This window comes from Passer montanus, unplaced genomic scaffold (assembly GCF_014805655.1).
Source record: "Passer montanus isolate IOZ18808 unplaced genomic scaffold, ASM1480565v1 scaffold57, whole genome shotgun sequence".
Taxonomy (NCBI): Eukaryota; Metazoa; Chordata; class Aves; order Passeriformes; family Passeridae; genus Passer; species Passer montanus.
Window position 1 is genome coordinate 1,387,193 of NW_024370705.1, and position 19,333 is coordinate 1,406,525.

A 19,333-nucleotide genomic window follows, 5' to 3' on the forward strand; every position below is an offset into this window, starting at 1 on the left:
CTGATATAACTATAATATATTGAAGCAATGTATTCTAACTGATTGCAAAGCAGGGACAACACAGTGAGACTGAAATGAATTTCAGAACAAAACAAAGATCAGCCATGTGGGCTCACAGCAAGGTTTGCTGCTGGCCTGAATCACAACAATGAGACACACAGCCCTCCTTGTATAAAAATCAGACAAAATAAAAAGCTTCTGAGGGAAATGGAGAAACCCCATTTCCTTGAACCATCCCAGCTGCCCATGGCATGTGGAAAGTCAATCCCCCCTTTAACACTGAGCCTCTCCTACCTGATAACCTTGCAGTCCTTGCAAGTCAAATGAAGCTGGAATATATCCCGGCACTCCACACTCTCAATGAGCTGCAATGGAACCTGCAATTAAACACACCAGATTATTTCATTTCTGCAGCACTGACAGCAATTTCTTTGCATATCTCACAAGGATTTATTGCAGGCTACATGAAGTCTGAAGAGAGGAAAGCAAATGAATGCACAAGGAATTACTTCAGCAGCTCTGAGGTTTGGTACCAGGTATTCATATTCCAGCTCCAGTCCTGTGCAGTCCAAAAGCCTTAAGGGATCCCATGGGAACACCTGAGAAGGCTGCAGGAAAGGCAGCAGAAACTCAGCTCCTCCCTCATGGAAGCAGTTTTCTCTCTTATAGATCTACATTTAGGAATCTTAATATATTTTTAGCTGATGGTGTTCAAAAAGAGCAGCTAAGCAAGATCCCCTTAACAGATTTCTGCAGCCTGGATGTTTTTCTATGGCAATATCCAATATTTCCTCCTCAGGGAAAAACCCTTTGGCCTGTTTAGAGCAACACTTGTAATGGAAGCAGCCAAATTTAGAGTGATAATGCTAAATCTTTCCCAGTTAAAGTGCAGTTATAGACACTTCTGTTTGCTGGTATGTGTAACCAGCAGCAGGTTGGTCAGGCAACACATGAGAGCACATGCAAGTACCTTTAAAGAGGAGAAAACCCACAGGACGAAAATATTCATTTTCAGTATTACTTTTGGAACTTTATCTGAGATGGGCAAATGATTACTGCCTTCAATGAACAGAAGTCATAAATAACTGTCTAAATTTAGATAATACCTGTCATTAACGTGAAGCACAAAGCTGTTTGAATTGTTTAGTAGATTATATGGACATTGCACAAGGCAACAAAACCTCTGCTTAAAACCTCTAACATTCCAAGACTCTGATTTTTGCCATCACAGGACTAAGATGCAGCAGCTGAAGGTCTGGCTTGGGGCCTGCAAGATGTGGCTGGAAGAGCCAGGGCTTCTCCACATGCTTGGGGAAGCCCTTGAAGGTCACCTCCAATCAAAGCTCCAGGATAAGGAACCAAGACAGCTTCTTCTCAGGCACCACAAAGCTCAAAAAGTACCTCATTTTGGTGGAATGAAAAAAAGGAAATTAACTAAAACCAGCAGGCATGGAAAAGGGATATCTCAAAAATACAAACCAAGAGAAAAGCTCCTCCAAGCAGGGAGATGCCTGCAGTGAGCTCAGGGCAGATGCTGAGCCCAGGAGAGGGATGAGAGCTCTGCAGGCTCTGGGAAGGCAGGCACAGCTCAGACAGAGCCCAGAGCGTTCTCAAACCACTGCCCAGAGCTCACAGCCCCCAGGTACAACAGGCAGGGATGTTTTAATGCTCAGCCTTTCCCTTGCCCCTGTCAGACCAGAGCCAGAGGCAGCTCTGGAGCCACCCACCCTCCCCTGCTGTGCCCAGGGACACACTCTGCTCCTTCTGTTGTAACTGGACATTAAATGACAGAAAACCCAGGGACAGGACTTGGCAGGAGGGTGTCTGACTCCACAGCCCAGTAGTTTGTGTTTTCAAATCTGGATTTTAAATAAAGCTGAAGCTTGAATTTCTGGCCATGTTTTCAGCACTGTCACTAGCTGAGATCTGTGACACAACCAGTGACAAGAAGGGGGCAGGAAAGGAGGAATCCCTCCTGTGAGACCCCCTAAGCTCAGCCTGACTGTGGCTGAGCCCAGCAAGGCAGCAGGGCTGAACTGAAGTGCAGCACACAGCAAGGGCTCTGTCCCACAGCTGATCCCTGCATTCCACCTGCTCCTTCCTTCCAAGCCTCCTCCTGCCTGACCCCAGGCTGCCAGGCAGGTAAATTGTCAGAGTTTGTCTGATCAATGCACAGGAGTGGAGCTCAGACTGGAGAATCTTCCAGTCTGTCTTCATGACTGGACAGCCCCACACAGCCCTACCAATAACTCCCAGGAGGAATTTCTCCATGGAAAGGGTGCTCAGGCCTTGGCAGGGACTCCCCAGGGAGTCCCCATCCCTGGGGGTGCCCAAGGAAGGACTGGATGTGGCACTCAGTGCTCTGGGCTGGGGACAAGGTGGGCATTGGGCACAGGATGGACTCGATAGCTTGGGAGGGCTTTTCCAACTTAAATGGTTATAAAATAACTTATTTAAATCTACCACTGAGTTAAATGGCACCAAAATGGAAAGTAATGCATCTTTCCCAGCTGAATCAAGATTCCAGACTTGCTTTTTAAGTCCAGTGCTGCTTTGTCTGCTATCTTTTTATTCCCCAAGCTCTGTTTTATTCTGGTTTTTTTCTCATGTCCATCTTCATTTAAGCAGATCTCCACCTTTTCCCTCCTCCTGGCATTCTGCTTGTGGCTCCTCTTCTTTCTGTCTGCACTCTAATGACAAACTAATTCTTCTCCTCCTGCATTATTTTTAATTTCCTTCTTCCAAAGTCACTCCTTGTTCCCTGCCCTTTCCCCGTGCCCTCTGCTCCCCAGCCATCCATTCCCCTCCTCCAGCCCACCTGTGATTCCCCCACAATCTGCAGCTTTTTCTTCAGGACAACCTTCTCATTAATCTTTTTAATTTTCCTTCCCAGTCATAAAAATCTCTCCTGTGGTCCTCTTGTGTTTTCAATCTCCTTGCTGGCCATTATTCTTCCCGCAGCAAAGCTCTGTGGAATTATCTGCTGTCATTGCTCCCTCCCTGATAACCTTCCCTTCCCAGTGCCCATCCTTCAGGCTGTGCCAGTCCGACACCCAGAGCCCGTTCCTGGAAGAGCCATCAATTCTATCTGCAGGCACTTCCCTCTAATAATGGCATGGAAACCAGGCAGGGAAAGCAATCATTTTTGCTTTTATAAGAATAAACATGCATTGTTATCTGAGGCAAATTACATCCCATTATAGGGAGTACAGGAGCACCCTGCTCTTGCAGCATCTCCCCACTGTCTCTATTTAAAATTATCTCATTTTAAATAAAAGCAACATTCTACAACTCCAACTTTTTTTTTTGAGGGGTTTTTAAAATTATTTTGATGGCTGGAGCTGTCTGTTATCTAAGAGCAGTACAAGATATATTTAGAGAATTACAGCTCTGTAGTTAGAAAAAGCACAAGTTACATTTTCAGTGCTGTAACAACCCCCCCAACAGCCCAATCCATGCCACAATTCCCAGTGGGATGCAGTGGGTCACAGCCAGGCTGCTGCAAGCACCAGTGACCCTGCTACAGACCCTCCCTGTGCCCACTTGGCCCAAACCTGTGCAGGTGCCACCCTCGTGGCACCCAGGCCCTGGGAGCAGGAACTGGGATTTCCTCCTCGTTTTCCCAGCTCAGAGCTGCAGTAATGTCAGGGTTATGGTGCTGGTTGTGGCCTTAACAAGCACAGGGCCAAGGCTGGGTGTCCTGGAGCGTGGGATGGGGTGGCACAGGGAGGTACTGAGGGTGCCAGGACAGCTCTGAAGGGCTCCAGCCTAGAGGGAGCTGAATCCCTCCCTGGCTTCATGGAACCCACAAGGAGTGTCTGAAGCAAATTGTGCTTTTAATTACAGCTGATGACACCTTGGATCTGTCTTGAAGGCCACCTCTGAGTCCCCTCTTGCCTCACAGCTCTGAGTATGAAGAATTTGGAAGAAGTTGTGCTCTGAGTATGAAGAATTTGGACAGCAGGGCCCGAGGACAAGACAAGGATTATGCCACTCTCCAGCAGGGATGAACCACAGCAGCCATGGCCACAAGGAATATCCCAATCCAACCACTTTTCCAAGCAAGGGGAAGCTCACACTAAAACTCAGCTCCTCATCAAATTCCCCCCATCATGACACTCCTTTGGTACTGTGTCCAAAATCCACCACTGGAAAGAGATTACATGCAATCCATGCTTCCACAAACTCCACTAAAATGTTAATTCTCCCATCAATGCAATTAGCTTACAGGGAGGAAAGTGATTAGACAGAAACACTCAGCAGCTGCAAAGTCTGACATTTTCTTAAGGAATCAATAGATTTGGGCCTGGGAACCAAACCTCCCTCATGCACCAAGAGATCCCTGTTGAGTCTGCACTTTTATCCTGTGGATAAATGTAAGTCAACACCCCTGAATGTCCTAATCCCCCAAGTTATGCATGGTCTGTGGAACCTTTTGTTTTTGCATTTGAAACACCGTGTTCCTATTAGCAGTGAGATCTAGGAAATTATCCATGGGAAAGATCTCCACACGCAGCCCCTTTCTGCACTCTTGCAATGGGAACATTAACAACTTTGAACGGATTTCTTTCCCAGCCCAGGTGATCTGGAGCCCTGTGCTGCTCAATGAGGTGTCACAGGACCATTTCCACAGCCAGGGAATTGTAACAAAACAAGAGGGAAAAGCCACAGCCCAGAATGAAGAATACCTTACAGGTATTTGCTGAACAGCTGTGGTGACATAAAAACAGCAGGAAAGAATCAAGATGAACTCAATCAAAAACTACTCAGTGAAGATTTGAATTAGAAAATCACCATCTGAACAAGAATTTTGGTCAACAATAACCAAAAGGATCACTACTACCAAAATTAATTATTTAAATATGGTTTTTAATAACTGAAGAATGTTTTATCCTTAAAGACATCCCAAGCCCTCCCTGCTGTGGATTTCAGTGGAGTTCTTAGGAAGTTGTTAGTGACAGTCATATATGGTTACAAAGAATTATTTATATTCTGCTCTACCTCATACTCTGATTATTCCTGGTTAATGATGCTGATGATAATGAGATATCACACAGAATGAGAGGACAGAACACTGCATGTGAAAGTCAGGGAAGAAAAATTAACATGGGAATAGTCACAAGCTTCTGTGGACTCTTCCCTGAACACAATCAGGGAACGTGATTTGAAAAAACATCAATTCCTGCTATGCTCAAAAACATTGAACTGAAAATCCCTATAAAGCAATATCCCTAATTGTCCAAAGGACAGGAAGTGAAGTTCATGCTCTAATAAAGCAACTCCATCACTGCCTGGCATTCCTCAGGACACTCTTGATTTCCACACTGGAAATGTCCCCAGCTGGTGAGACTGGTCTGTGTGAGCATCAAGCACTGCCCAGGACTGTCCAACACCCATTTAACTGTGTCTGCCACCAGAGGAGGTGGAGATGGAACCATTTAAAGGAATAAAATTCCCTCAAGAAATGCATTGAAGGTGAGGTCCCACTCCTGAGCTGTTACATCAAAGACTGCACTCAAACCACTCAATATCTGGCACAGAACTTCCAGCAGCTGAACCCACTCCCACCTTCTGAAGCTCCAAGCAAGGCACAAATCAGGTTCAGGTGCTCCAAAAGCCCCTGGGAAGACTGACTATTTCTCCCCACTGAGCTTGGGAACAACAGGTGGCTGATACAGCCAGGTGTGAAGGTTGAGGGATGTGACATTTCCATATGACATCTGATTTTCAGAGCTGCTGAGTCAGCCTTTGGTGCCTAAATATGTATTTATCATCACTGAAAAATCAATCTGAACATCAGAAAAAGATTTTTCGTTCTTAAAAGGCGAGGATCACTGTACTCTTATCCCAAATTCTGTTATTTCCACTGAGATCAGAACACTCACATTCACAACAGATTCCTTGAATTTGATGTGGAGCCTGTAGTTGGACAGGGCAATGATGGCATCCTCTGCTCGGCCCACGTACTCCGTGCTCTCCCCGTGGAGCTCAATGAACGGCACCTGCAGAAGGGCAGCAAAAGCTCATTCCAGACACCATTTCCCAAAAATCTGCCCCTCCTGCAGCACAAGAAATCAAACAGAGCCTGCTCAGAATTCAGCCCTGTTATTGCTGCTAAGGAGGAACATCAGGTAAGGTTGGCTCCGAGGTTAATTGCAACCTTCTTCTTAAATGAGCCCTTATTTTATGTTACTTTTCCTGAGTGGTAAGTGCCTGGTCAGGGAAAGCAATGAATTTTTATGAAAAATATCCTCACATTTTGGCAAGCAGGCTGACAAAGCCCTTGATTTATGCTCGCACTCCTTACTTAATGGAGAGTGGCATTTCCATAATGTTATTAAATTCATCCTAAAGTAGGCAAAACATCCAGGATGAATAATGTTCCCTGCTATTTCCCCACTATTCACCCAGCAAGCTCAGGTAACCAGCCTAGGCTGGATCCCTAAATGCTACAAAGCTGAGCTTGGACAAACCAAACTTTTTGCTCCCTATTTCTCACAGTAAATATGAAAATGCATGAGAAGCTGCTGCTTTATAAAGTCAGAAACCTGCAGTTCATTACACCACACATGGAAACTGCCACTGGTTAATTAAAACGTGACTTAAGCCCAGTTTAATTGAGCTGGGTAGAAGTGAAAATGCCCAACTTGAAAGTGATATGGTTTTACACCGAAGTAGCTTGAATCAAATAAAAATACTTTGTATTACAATGAAACTCTTCAGTTGATGCAAGAGTGTCTCCATGGACAGTCAGGCTGGGGGTGCTCAGCTGGAGAGGGACTGGGGACAAGGGATGGAGGGACAGGACACAGGGAATGGCTCCCACTGCCAGAGGGCAGGGATGGATGGAATACTGGGAATTAGGAATTGTTCCCTGGCAGGGTGGGCAGGCCCTGGCACAGGGTGCCCAGAGCAGCTGTGGCTGCCCCTGGATCCCTGGCAGTGCCCAAGGCCAGGCTGGACACTGGGGCTTGGAGCAGCCTGGGACAGTGGGAGGTGTCCCTGCCATGGCAGGGGTGGCACTGGATGGGCTTTAAAGTCCTTTTCAACTCAAACTATTCCATGACTCTATGGTAAATCATTTGAACTAAACTGATTTCAAAATGAGCTTTGGAAAATAAAGAAATTTAAAAAGATCTCTTTTTGTGCAACAGAAGACTTTTGGCTTCATAATAACCAGGTGCCAAGGCAGTGTTTAATCAGCTTAGTACTGCTTTTTCAAAACAGAGTTCTTAACTATGGAATAAAACCCTACCTTTGGAATCAGTAAACAGGTAACAGTGATATTTTTCAGACACTTGAAGGAATTTCTTGTAATAAAATGTCAAAGTTCTCTGTCCCACCACCAGAGAAAACGAGTTTCTGCGCTAACTGTGAATTAAACTTCTAGAGGAGAGGCCAGAGAATCCACAACCAACTGGAGGCAGTGGGATCTGACCAGGAGCAGTGTGGTGATTACCTGAAGGTTCTCATCCTCTCGGATCAGCTGCTTCCTGGGAAAAATCTGATTAGCCTGGATGCATTCAAGGCTGTGCTGAGTCTCTTCATCCTGAGGAACAAAGTGTGACAGTCACCTGCAGCACTGGCACCTGCTGCCACCTTCCCCAGCCATCACAGCCAAGGAAAAGCTCCCAGAGGATGAAGTGTCCAGAGAATTGCAGGAGCAGTAACTCACTAAATTTACTTTCTAAACCCTCCAACATGGGCCCTCAGACAACACATTTGGTATTAGCAGCCAGTTTCCTTCCTACAGCCTGATTAATAAAGTCATTAAAAGCTGCAAGATTTATAGCAGCATTAGGAAAAAAGCATTAGCACTATGCCTAATACTCAGTGACCCCACATGTAAACATTAATTCCCTAATGCTTTTCCCACTTTAAACTCTCCTGCTCTGGCACAGACCCTACAAAGCCCCTTTGCTTACCATGACAGGCCCTGGGCAGGAGGAGGAATCCTCGTCCTTACTTGCAATACTTTGAGCTCTTCACTTACTAAAACCTAGAAAATCAGGAAAGTATAATGATGAAATAAGATTAATTTTCTTTTAGCAAATAAATACAAATTAACTTTTAAAGACTGTGAATATAGCTGTTAGAAAACTGAGAGAAAACAGTAATTATGAAAAGAGGAAATCTATAGAAGCTCCCTCTCCTGAGAGCCAAAATGGTTTCAAAATGTGTCTGGCTCCTTCTGTTCATCCTGAAAAATTACCTTTGGATGTGCTGCTGGGAGAACACCTGTCTGAAGGCAGCAATTAGAACAGTGTTTATATAATTTAAATTAAAACATGTTCATTTTTCTGGATACCCTGGAATTTTCTCCCAAGCTGCCTGCAGATGGTGAATCAGAAATCCGTGGGACACAAATGCAAAGGGAGCGTTGGGGCTGATCTGGTGTGGAACACAGGCTTTGGGTCCTCCTGGAACAAGCTTGTTTCAGCTATGGCACATGAACTGGAGTTCTTATTGGGATAAAAATCCTCATTTTACACTTTTGGCTGATTTTGGATATCCATGGATGCACCAAAATATCCATTTTCCTGCACTGACACTTCCAAGAGTTCCAGATCACCACGCTGGGGACTTGCTCTCTCCACTACCCAACAACCCCACAAGCTTTGATCATCTGCTAATTTTCTGGTAATATTAACAGTCCTGAGGTTTATACAAATCACCCAGTTAAGAACTTAATGACTGAAGTAATACAGGAGTTACAATTTGGGTTTGAGATTGATTTTACACTCAGCTTTTTCAATCCAGGTTCTTCCCTGTTCTACTCAACCAGGATTCACTCAGGTAATTCTGGGGTTTGCAGACTGTGGCACACAAACTTACAAATGAAAATACATCACATGAGTGCAGCCAGTTCTCAGCTCACATCCAAAGCTCATATCTCTTTTTACTTTTAAGTGTATTTCAAATTATCAGTCCTGAGGCTGACAAAGAAAGCCACTTGAATCCATCAGCTCCCAGCATTGCAGGGAGCCCTGGACACATCCTGTGCTTGGTATGGAATACTGCCAGAGGGCAAAGGAGCAGCAGCTGCACATCAAGAATCCTCACATGGGTGTGTCTGTAAATATATTTACATAAAAGGGGAAATGATGAGCAGAATCGAGCTCCAACTGCCATGGATTCACCAAAAATTAATGCAAAAAAGTACATTTAAAATCCTGGGAGAGCTGGAGAGGGCCTCAAGCAACAGGACTGGGGGAGAGGCTTCCCACTGCCAGAGGGCAGGGATGGATGGGATATTGGGAATTAGGAATTGTTCCCTGGCAGGGTGGGCAGGCCCTGGCACAGGGTGCCCAGAGCAGCTGTGGCTGCCCCTGGATCCCTGGCAGTGCCCAAGGCCAGGCTGGACACTGGGGCTGGAGCAGCCTGGGACAGTGGGAGGTGTGCCTGCCATGGCAGGGGGGGGCATGGGATGAATTTTAAGGTCCCTTCCCATCCAAACCATTCCAGGATAATATGATATAAAAAATACCTTGTTATTTCAAGGAACTCCTTCAGCTTCATACACAATTATCAAAGAAACACCAACCAAATTTTAAAAAATTGCTTTATTATAAATTTGAAGCTTGCTTAGTATCTCTGAGGAAAAGCTTTATTTCAGTAGGCACTATGCTGGAAAAAAATATTTCATTCTTCAGTTTGATTAGATATATGTAATTTATAAGTTTATTATATAACCACCTACATATTAATAAAACCAGTATTAGCTTAGAAAATTGAGTCTTTTTAAATATCTTACAGCTGTGTTCCTAAAATCCAGCATAAACCTCCAGCAGAGACTACCCAAAATACCAAGTTTCAATATAACTCCTGCAATCAATGCAGAACAGCCTCTACTGTGACAGTGTGGCTTTTTCCATGTGAGAATCTTCCTTTTTAAGGTGAATTTTGGGAAAGCTGTGTGGAAAAAAAAAATCTGCCTGTTTCAGTTTGGATCAGGACTATCAGATGCAAAGGGTGATGCTGCCAAGATAAATGGTACAAGAAGTTATAGGACTGGTTCTAAAGCAAACACTGCTCTGGCTGCTGCTGGGCATCAGTGAAACACTTCAGCAACTTCCCTGCCACCAAAGGAATGCTGAAAATTGCTGACAGAAATAGCAAAAAGGCAGAATTGTTACAGTGAGGCTCTCTGAGCTGCTGGACAGTGAATACCTGGAGAGAAATCATTCCTTTCCCACCACATCCACGAGCTGAGCCTGCTCCCTCCAGCAGCTCAAGGCCACGGGGCTGAGCAAAAGGAAAAGGAACAGCTCTGGGAGCAGGGATGCAGCACACACTGCCCAGCACAGCCCAAAAGGGAACAGCTCTGGGAGCAGGGATGCAGCACACACTGCCCAGCACAGCCCAAAAGGGAACAGCTCTGGGAGCAGGGATGCAGCACACACTGCCCAGCACAGCCCAAAAGGGAACAGCTCTGGGAGCAGGGATGCAGCACACACTGCCCAGCACAGCCCAAAAGGGAACAGCTCTGGGAGCAGGGATGCAGCACACACTGCCCAGCACAGCCCAAAAGGGAACAGCTCTGGGAGCAGGGATGCAGCACACACTGCCCAGCACAGCCCAAAAGGGAACAGCTCTGGGAGCAGGGATGCAGCACACACTGCCCAGCACAGCCCAAAAGGGAACAGCTCTGGGAGCAGGGATGCAGCACACACTGCCCAGCACAGCCCAAAAGGGAACAGCTCTGGGAGCAGGGATGCAGCACACACTGCCCAGCACAGCCCAAAAGGGAACAGCTCTGGGAGCAGGGATGCAGCACACACTGCCCAGCACAGCCCAAAAGGGAACAGCTCTGGGAGCAGGGATGCAGCACACACTGCCCAGCACAGCCCAAAAGGGAACAGCTCTGGGAGCAGGGATGCAGCACACACTGCCCAGCACAGCCCAAAAGGGAACAGCTCTGGGAGCAGGGATGCAGCACACACTGCCCAGCACAGCCCAAAAGGGAACAGCTCTGGGAGCAGGGATGCAGCACACACTGCCCAGCACAGCCCAAAAGGGAACAGCTCTGGGAGCAGGGATGCAGCACACACTGCCCAGCACAGCCCAAAAGGGAACAGCTCTGGGAGCAGGGATGCAGCACACACTGCCCAGCACAGCCCAAAAGGGAACAGCTCTGGGAGCAGGGATGCAGCACACACTGCCCAGCACAGCCCAAAGCACACCTGAACCCACACTTCTGTCTATCCCAAAGCCTGCTAACCATTCCCAGTTCACCAAACTCTTCCCATGGGAACAGAAGGAGGTTCCCAGTGACTGCTGTCACCTCATAAAGGCAATTCTTGCTTCAGAAGCCTTGGAAGTAAGAACATGCCTCATATCATCACCTCCACCAACCCCTGAAGCCTCCCCACCATCATTCCCCAGCAGGCTGCTTCCAGGGACAGCTGGGGACAAAGCCAGCCCAGCAGCAAGGGGCTGCACAAACCCAGTCTCAGGCTGATCCACACCACTTTTAGGACTGCAGAATGGAAGGAGAATTCTCATTTTGTTCAACTGCAGCTCTGCACTGACAGTAAAAACCATTTTCCAGAAATGAAGTGGAAAGGTACAGACACAGCTCAGTTAAAAACCTGGCCAGGAAAGCAGCCTTAAATTCAGGCTCCTCCTTATCAATAGGATCACATAAAAATAGCAGCCAGTTTATACACAGAGCAGTGAAATAAAACTTGGTTTTATTGGTACAAATATTGGGTTTGGTCAGGACTGAGGCCAAAAAAAGGTGATGTTATCAATTCACTGTCTGCCCTTTTACCTGCAACTTCATGTGTGTTAAATTATGTCAAAAAAGAGAATGGTCTTGTTAATTCTCCATCCTTATGTTCTGCTTGAAAGGATAAATGATGAGCAAAGGTTGTAACCTCAGACTTTGCTCAGCTTCTGTGGGAACATCTTAATTACCTTTTGTTTCAGATGTACCTTCTGGTTTAAATTATGTACATAATTAAGAGTAGCAATAACCATCTGTTTGCCAGTGAATCTAAACAAAAAAGATCAGCTAAATAAAGGATTGTTCACATTCACATATATTTAGATGCAGTTGGACTTTCAGCAAGGAAAAGAAAAAAAACGGAGAGGAAAAAGGAAGAATCCAAGCATTTAACTTTGCTCCCTTACCTTCTCCATCCAGACTGAATTCCATGTATTTTAATATCAAAATCAGACTGAGTTGACCCCTGAGCTGTTTACATACAGTGGCACAGCTGCCCTCTAAGTTTGGAATTCAAATTTTTTGGCAAAGAAACACTAGAAAATTTGAGAATTGAACATTCAGGAATGTGCTGTACCTTCAGCAAAAGATGCTTCTGCTGCAAGCTGAAAACACTTCTCCCCCTTTGGCAGGTGGAAGGAAATTTCTGAGATAAGGATAACACTCAGTTTCCCTGGTCTCAGTCCCTGACAGGGAGGTTTCTCCTCCTTCCTGACACCTCAGGCAGGGACTGAGTGACTCTCACCAGGATTTACTGGGAAGCAGCTGACAACATGGATATTTACACACTGTTCAGGAATAGGAGCAGGACAAAGAATCGTGTTGGAAGCTTGGACACAACTAAGAGTCAGGAACCTTCTTTTTCAATAATTAAAGGCTGCACACTCCAACTCAGTGAAATACTAATTTTTATCTAACATCTTGGAAAACATTTGATTGAATTAAGAGAATAATCAATGATGAGCACAGAATCCACAAACAAGCAGCTGATCTTACCAAAGAATGAGAGAATAAGCAGTCCTCTCTTGTCCCAGAAAGTTCCAACTGTTCTCTTCTGATACTTCACATTGGCAGCTGCAAACACAAAGACAACACTTTAAAACATGAACTTCCCTTTTTCCCTTGAAAAAACCACTTTTGAGCCTGCATCCCAGACAGGACACGCCACTGTAGGGGCAGTTTGGATCCATTCAAGGGGAAAAAGAGGAATCTGAGTGCCTTGGAGTTGTAACAAGAGCTTCACATGCCCAGAGAGGGAATTCCAGGCCTGAATTCTGATGGATATGTGTGGATAAGGCCTCTCTTCTGGCAAGGAGCAGTTCTGAAATTGTGGCCAAAAGCAATTCAGAATTTTCATAAATGAGTAAACAAAGCCTAAATTACTTACAATACGAGCTACAGGAGAGAGTTTTATGGAAGATCCAACTGGATTTATATTGATCTTATACTGATCTTCAAAGTGGGTTTAATTTTACACTGCAACTGGCATTTCTGGCCCCAAGAAAGCCAATGAAGACCCTCACACAGTGCTTGCTGCCCATGTGCTTTGGTCCAGTGGTGCAAAAATCCCAGGGATCAGCAACGCTCACGAGGCCACTCCTGTCAAACCCTTCCCTTTGGATTTTCAAGTGCTGTACCAAACACTTATTGGATTAAAAATGAGGTAGCATGCCAGAAATATACATTTGTCAAAAATTAGATGGAGAAAGTATGTGATCTGCTTCATTCCTACAGTCACTCCAACAGGAGCAACATACATCTCCTGTGGCATCAGAAGGATGTAAAGTTTAATGCTAAAATACCCAAACACTAAAATTGAAAGTTGCAGCCTCCCCCCACTGCTCCTAAAGCACACAAGCAGCCGAAGTGATGGGACACCACTCCCTTGTACCCAAAGGTTTGCTCTTCACAGGAACTTGGATTCTCTCCCAGCAGCACACTGCAGCTGGACATGCCTGGAAAGTCCAACTTCTCCACCACATAATCCTGCTGCTGGAAATAGTCTGCCTGTACTTTGATGTGCCACAACTACTGATAATTTTCACATTCTGGTAAATGAAATAAAATACTTTTGTATTTTGCATTCATTGTGTCCTTTAGTTTACGGCTTATGAAAAGGAAAAGAAGTAATACACAGAAAAAGGAGATGTCATTTTAGGACTTAATTTTAGGAATAGAAAGAAACAGTTTAAGAAGTTGTGCATCAAAAATGATGCATTTCAAGGAGTTGTGCCCCAGGCCCAGCATCGCCAGCTGGGCAAGGGAGGGGATTGTCCAGCTCTGCTCTGGGGTGGCCTCTCTTCGAGTGCTGGGGACAGTTTCACCACAATTCACATGGATCTAAAGCTGTTGGAGATGGACCAAAGGAGGGGCACGAGGATGGGGAAGGGACTGAGGGCACCTGGAATGTTCAGCTGGAGCAGAGGACACCAAGGGGAGACTCCTCAGGGGCTGCAGCTCCTCCCGAGACAGCTCCAATCCCTGCTCTGGGACAGGGACAGGAGCCAGGGAATGGCTGCAGGGCCAGGGCAGCTCAGGCTGAGCTCAGGGAAAGGCTCTTCCCCCAGAGGGTGCTGGCACTGCCCAGGCTCCCCAGGGAATGGGCACGGCCCCGAGGCTGCCAGAGCTCCAGGAGCCTTTGGACAGCGCTGCCAGGGATGGACAGGGTGGGGTTGTTGGGGGTCTGGATCAATGATCCTTGAGGGTCCCTTCCCATGCAGAGTTTTCATGATTCTAAGATTCTAATACAAATTGATATGCACCAGAAGGAATTCTACCATCTCACACGATGGACACTTTAGGGAATCTCATGGAATCTCAGTATTTGCACAAACAGGGAGCTGAGGATGTGCTCTTACAGAAAGCCCCTGTGCTGATGCCAGCTGTCCAAAACCTCAGCTAAACTTTGATTTACCATTTCATAAAACAGTTTCTAAAAGCAACATTTCATTACCTGCAACAGAGGTCAACTTTGTTTTTGTTTTAAAAAATCTCTCTCAGCCAACAAGTCAAACACCAACCCCAATAATTTTATGGGTTGATAATCACTCCCAGCACCAGATGGGAACGGGCACAGTTTGGCTGTGAGGTACCAGCTTGAGCATGCAACAAGTTCAAATTCACAGCTGCATGTTGATACAAAGTCACCTTTGAGGGGAATATGGAGCAAGTTCATTAAACACACACAAAAAACCTCTGAAGGCAGACTATACAACTCTAGAATGACTCCTCAGAGACAGTGTTCTGGCCAAGTATTTGCTTTTCAAAAGGCAAGATACACATTTCGGGTGCAGGAGCTGGACTGATTTTGTGTGGTTTCAGTCCAAACAAGCAAAAAAAAAAAACTTCACAAAATCTGCAACAAGCTTTTTATTGATTTTAATGAGGCTTGGAAGAAGCCACCAAATCTCAAGAGTTTTGTCAAGAAGTTTAAAAACAGGACAAAAATGTTCCAATATAAGCATGAACAATTCCGCTTTCTTGCTGCCAGAGCTCAGCAAACCCCCCCGACACGCTCATCAGCATTCCTGCTGCAAGGCTGCTGGGCTCTGATAAGAACCTCCACTGTTATCACTTCCTAAGTCAACAACTTCTGCCAAAATAAGGGGAAAAGCTGCCTGTAAGAAGGAACTTTGCTATGAGGTCTGCTGGTCCTCTCCAGAACACCAGCTCCTGAAGGGAGCACTCCAAGGTCAGAGGAGCTGTTTAATTCACACATCCCTGCACATCCCAGGAGCTGGCCAGGGATGCAGCCACCCCCCAAGGGGCTCCCACCACTTCCTCTGCAACACCTCAGCTGTGTGAGGCACAGAAGGGATCCAGCACCACCAGCAAAGACAAGGCCAGGAGATGGAAAAGGGACAGGATCCCTTCACTAAATCCTGACTCAAGTGCGTCTTTGAAGGATGGGCTTTGCAGCACCTTTATTGGGCTGTCACACTTTCTGGTTTGGTTTAGCAGAGAATGGTTTGGGTGAAGGAGGCCTTAAAATCCTTCCATGGTGCCTCCTGTGCTGGGCCCAGGGCTGGGGCAGCTCTGCAGGTGGGGTCTCACCTGAGCAGGGCACAATCCCCTCCCCCGATGCCAGCACAGGTGCCCAAGGACATCCTGTCACTGCCCAATTCAAACATGCCACAAGTGACTCTGCTCCAGGACTGAAGGGGATAGGAACAAGAACACTTCACTTTTCCTTCCAGTCATCCTCTAAGATCCTGCTCTGGTGCCTATTTTGGGAACCTGGGCATTGGGTGAACACTCAGCACAAAGGTTTTTTTTTTCCTTGGAAGACGTTATGGAGAAGTAGATTGTGTCTCAATCATACAGTGAAACACAAGTAATAGTACAGCTGGAGGGGGAAATTCCAAATAATTGTTTCCAAACTGTAAAACTTTCATCCCTGGCCATACCCCAACCCCTGGGATTCCAAGGGCTACCCAATCCAGCATCAAAGCCAGCCCTACTCTGAGCAGTGACGGACTGCAGGAACTCCAAAATCTAAATTATTTGAGCTTGTGACAGTGTTTTTCTTAACATTTATTTTAATAAAACATTGGCAAATTGCTAGGAAAAGCACTCTGGAGAAGTTTCAATCAACATGTTTGTTTAATTAGGTGACTGGAAAGTTGTCTCTACAGTTTCTTTGCTGAAAGGCTCTCTCAGCCAAAGCAGGAGAGCCATGATTTGATAAGCATGGAAATGGCACAAGGGAAAAATAATGGGGGGAGAATAACAAATCCAGATTTTCTCTAGCTGCCAGTTACCCTCATAAAGATGCAAACAAACACAGCCAAATGAAGCTTCTTTCCTTCTAATTGACTATTTTGAAGATGTATTTTTCCCTCTCTTTGCCAAAATATGGCATTTCCACACCGGTTGTGCCACACCATGGCCCAACCTAACATGATGCAAGTGTGGTTTTTCATGAGAAGTTCTGCATTCCTGTTTACATTTTGAACTTCCCAAAATTGCTGTTCCCACTCACCCCAGCTCTGCCATGAGGGGAACCTTCTCTTGCACAGGATTACCACACACCCCAATTCTTTCATCACCTCTGGGTTTGCCTGCTCCCTGCTCACTTGAGCTCAGAGGTTGTTCTTCTCCTCCTCTCTCCTTTTTCTGTTCTTCCTGGTGGATTTGAGCTTCCTTTCCCCGCTATTTTTACACAAGTCTTGGCATGCCCAGGAGCAGGAACACAGTGCTGCTATCAGCTGCCCACCAGCTGGGGGATGTGGTCAGCTGGTGGCTGAGCTGGAAACCACAGATGGATGGGAGCACGGGGAATGCAGCAGCTCCCAGGCTGGATGGGACAGGGCTGCTCCTTAACAGAAAGTTTGAAAACATGCACATGGAGAAGAAGGAACGCTGATCCTCAGGGAGGCATTTTCTGGCTTGTAGTGCCACGTGTCACAGAACCTTTAAGGTTGAAAAAGACCTTTGAGGCCACAGATTTGGCACCACTGTGTTCCCCACTGCCCCAAGTCCCCAAGGGCCACATTCACAGTGCTGTTAAATCTCTCCAGGGATGGGGACACCAGCATTGCCCTGAGCAGCTGTGCCAGGTCTGGACAGCCATTTCCATGAGGAAATCTTCCCTAATATCCAACCTGAGCCTGTCCTGGCCCAGCCTGAGGCCGTTCCCTCTGCTCCTGTCCCTGTTCCCTGGAGCACAGCCCGACCCCCCGGCTGTCCCCTCCTGTCAGGAGCTGTGCAGAGCCACAAGGTCCCCCTGAGCCTCCTTTTCTCCAGGCTGAACAACCCCAGTTCTCTCCATCTTGTCCATCATCCAGTTCCCTGAAGGAAAATACATCATTCCAGCTGGATATGAAGGTGTGCACACAGCCACACTCAAATACCTGACAGGGAGAGCAGAACATCCCACATCCCACAGCACTGATGGAACTGTCCTGCACCAGAGCATTTTGAAAACATCTCGTTCCATTTTCTGTTCTCTCTGCTTTTATGAGTGAAGAATTAAATTAATTGGAAGAGTCCAAAGCATCAAAAAAGTTTTGTCAACATCTGTCACTGCACTGACTCATCCACTAATGGCAGGTCGGCATTTGGGTTCCTTCATCTTCCCACTCGGAAGTGGCATTAATCTGCTTTTAAAGCAGTTTGATTAAGCTGATTATCTTTGCAGATATGTTAAAGATCACTTCTTGCACTCTTCAGAAATTAAATGCAGAAGCAACAGTTCAAAGTTAAAGCAAAAAAAAAAAACAAACTTGAAAGGAAAGCAGAACTTGGAAATGGCAGAGGAAGGCAAGAGAAGCACTCCTGAGGGTCTGATAGCAACAGATAGTACAGAAAAATTTGATTTTGCATTAAGATTCTTTTTTTCCCATAATTGATGTCTAGAATAAAAATCAATATTCATCTGGGATAACAGTATTAATTATTCCCCAAAAAGAGGCTTTTTAGGAAAGTGCTCCCAAATAAAAGACTCTACATCAGTATTTTCCTTCCCTGATCTCAAAAAAGGTCAGAAGACCACAGCAAGCTTGAAACCAAAATCCACAACAAAATGTCACTTTTTCTCACAAAATTTCAGGTTCTCTTTTCTTTTAATTCCTTTTTCATTTGGATAAAAACCCTGGGATCCAAAGGCTGCAATTACTCACACATAAGCCAGGATATAATTTACCCATCAGAGATCTTCTGTACCATGTCTATAATTTTGCTTTTATTTCAATTACTCCATATTCCTCCATTTTATGTGCATGACAGAGGAGGAACAGCTACCAAGGACCAACAGCGACACAGATCAGTCTGAACTGTGGAGAAACCTGGAAGGAAGGGAACTGAAATCTGGATTTTACTATGGAAGCTGACAGGGCACAGACTCACTGGATTTGTGGAGGTTCTAGGCTGGTTCTAGGTGACCAAGTGTGCTGGGAAGGGGATTTATGCCAACAGGTAACCAAAGAGCCATGAAATGCAGGGAAATACCAGATTTGAGTTATGAAACAAACAGCAAGGCTAGACCAGGCAGCAGAAGTTTCCATTTGAAAAGGCATAATGGAGAAAGAAGGGAATCATTTGCTCCTCACCGTTCCCATTTTTCCATTAAGGTCCTCACAGCCCATTTGCCATGAGTCACATTCCCTCCCCTCTTTCTGCCTTTTCAGAAGGAAGGCAGCAAACAAGGAGAAGTGGCTGTTAATCAAAGTCTCCAAGGTTTTACTCATCCTCCCAAAACACTTCTTCATCCCCTTCCCTCCTCCAGGCACATCTTGCTGCAGCTCAGACCTTCCTGTTCCTCAGCAGTGGGAAGGGGCAGCAGCCCCTCCCAGAGGAGCATCCCACTGCCCAGGACAGCTCCTCACCTGCTGGGATTGCCCAACAGCAACACTACAGACACTGACAAGGAATAAAAAAAGAGAAAGAAGGGTCTGGAAATAGGAAGAAACAACAAGCAAATGTGATTTGAAAGGTCGTCTGGAGTTTCAAGATACACTCCCATGAGACTTTTCTCCCAACCTGAGCTTCCCCAGGACAACACACACAGTCACAGCTCTCAGCTCCTCAGTTGACCTCATTTTCACCACACTTTTTCTGGCATAAAACTTTGAAAATCTCTTTAACAAAACACCACTGGATATTTTT

At 45.8% G+C, this 19,333-nt stretch overlaps 1 protein-coding gene across 9 annotated transcripts in view; it reads right to left on the reverse strand.

Annotated features, from left to right (window-relative positions):
• The window catches only part of MTMR3 (myotubularin related protein 3), a 74,705-nt gene that overhangs the window by 30,753 nt on the left and 24,619 nt on the right, over positions 1–19,333 (reverse strand). For all 9 annotated transcript variants that reach the window (XM_039725940.1, XM_039725939.1, XM_039725944.1 and 6 more), the window contains 5 exons: positions 12,725–12,802; positions 7,926–7,999; positions 7,460–7,549; positions 5,886–6,002; positions 295–377 (listed from right to left, as the gene is read on the reverse strand). In XM_039725940.1, coding sequence (XP_039581874.1) covers positions 295–377; positions 5,886–6,002; positions 7,460–7,549; positions 7,926–7,928 — 293 coding nt within the window. In that variant the 5' untranslated portion in view covers positions 7,929–7,999; positions 12,725–12,802. The remainder of the gene's footprint in view (positions 1–294; positions 378–5,885; positions 6,003–7,459; positions 7,550–7,925; positions 8,000–12,724; positions 12,803–19,333) is intronic.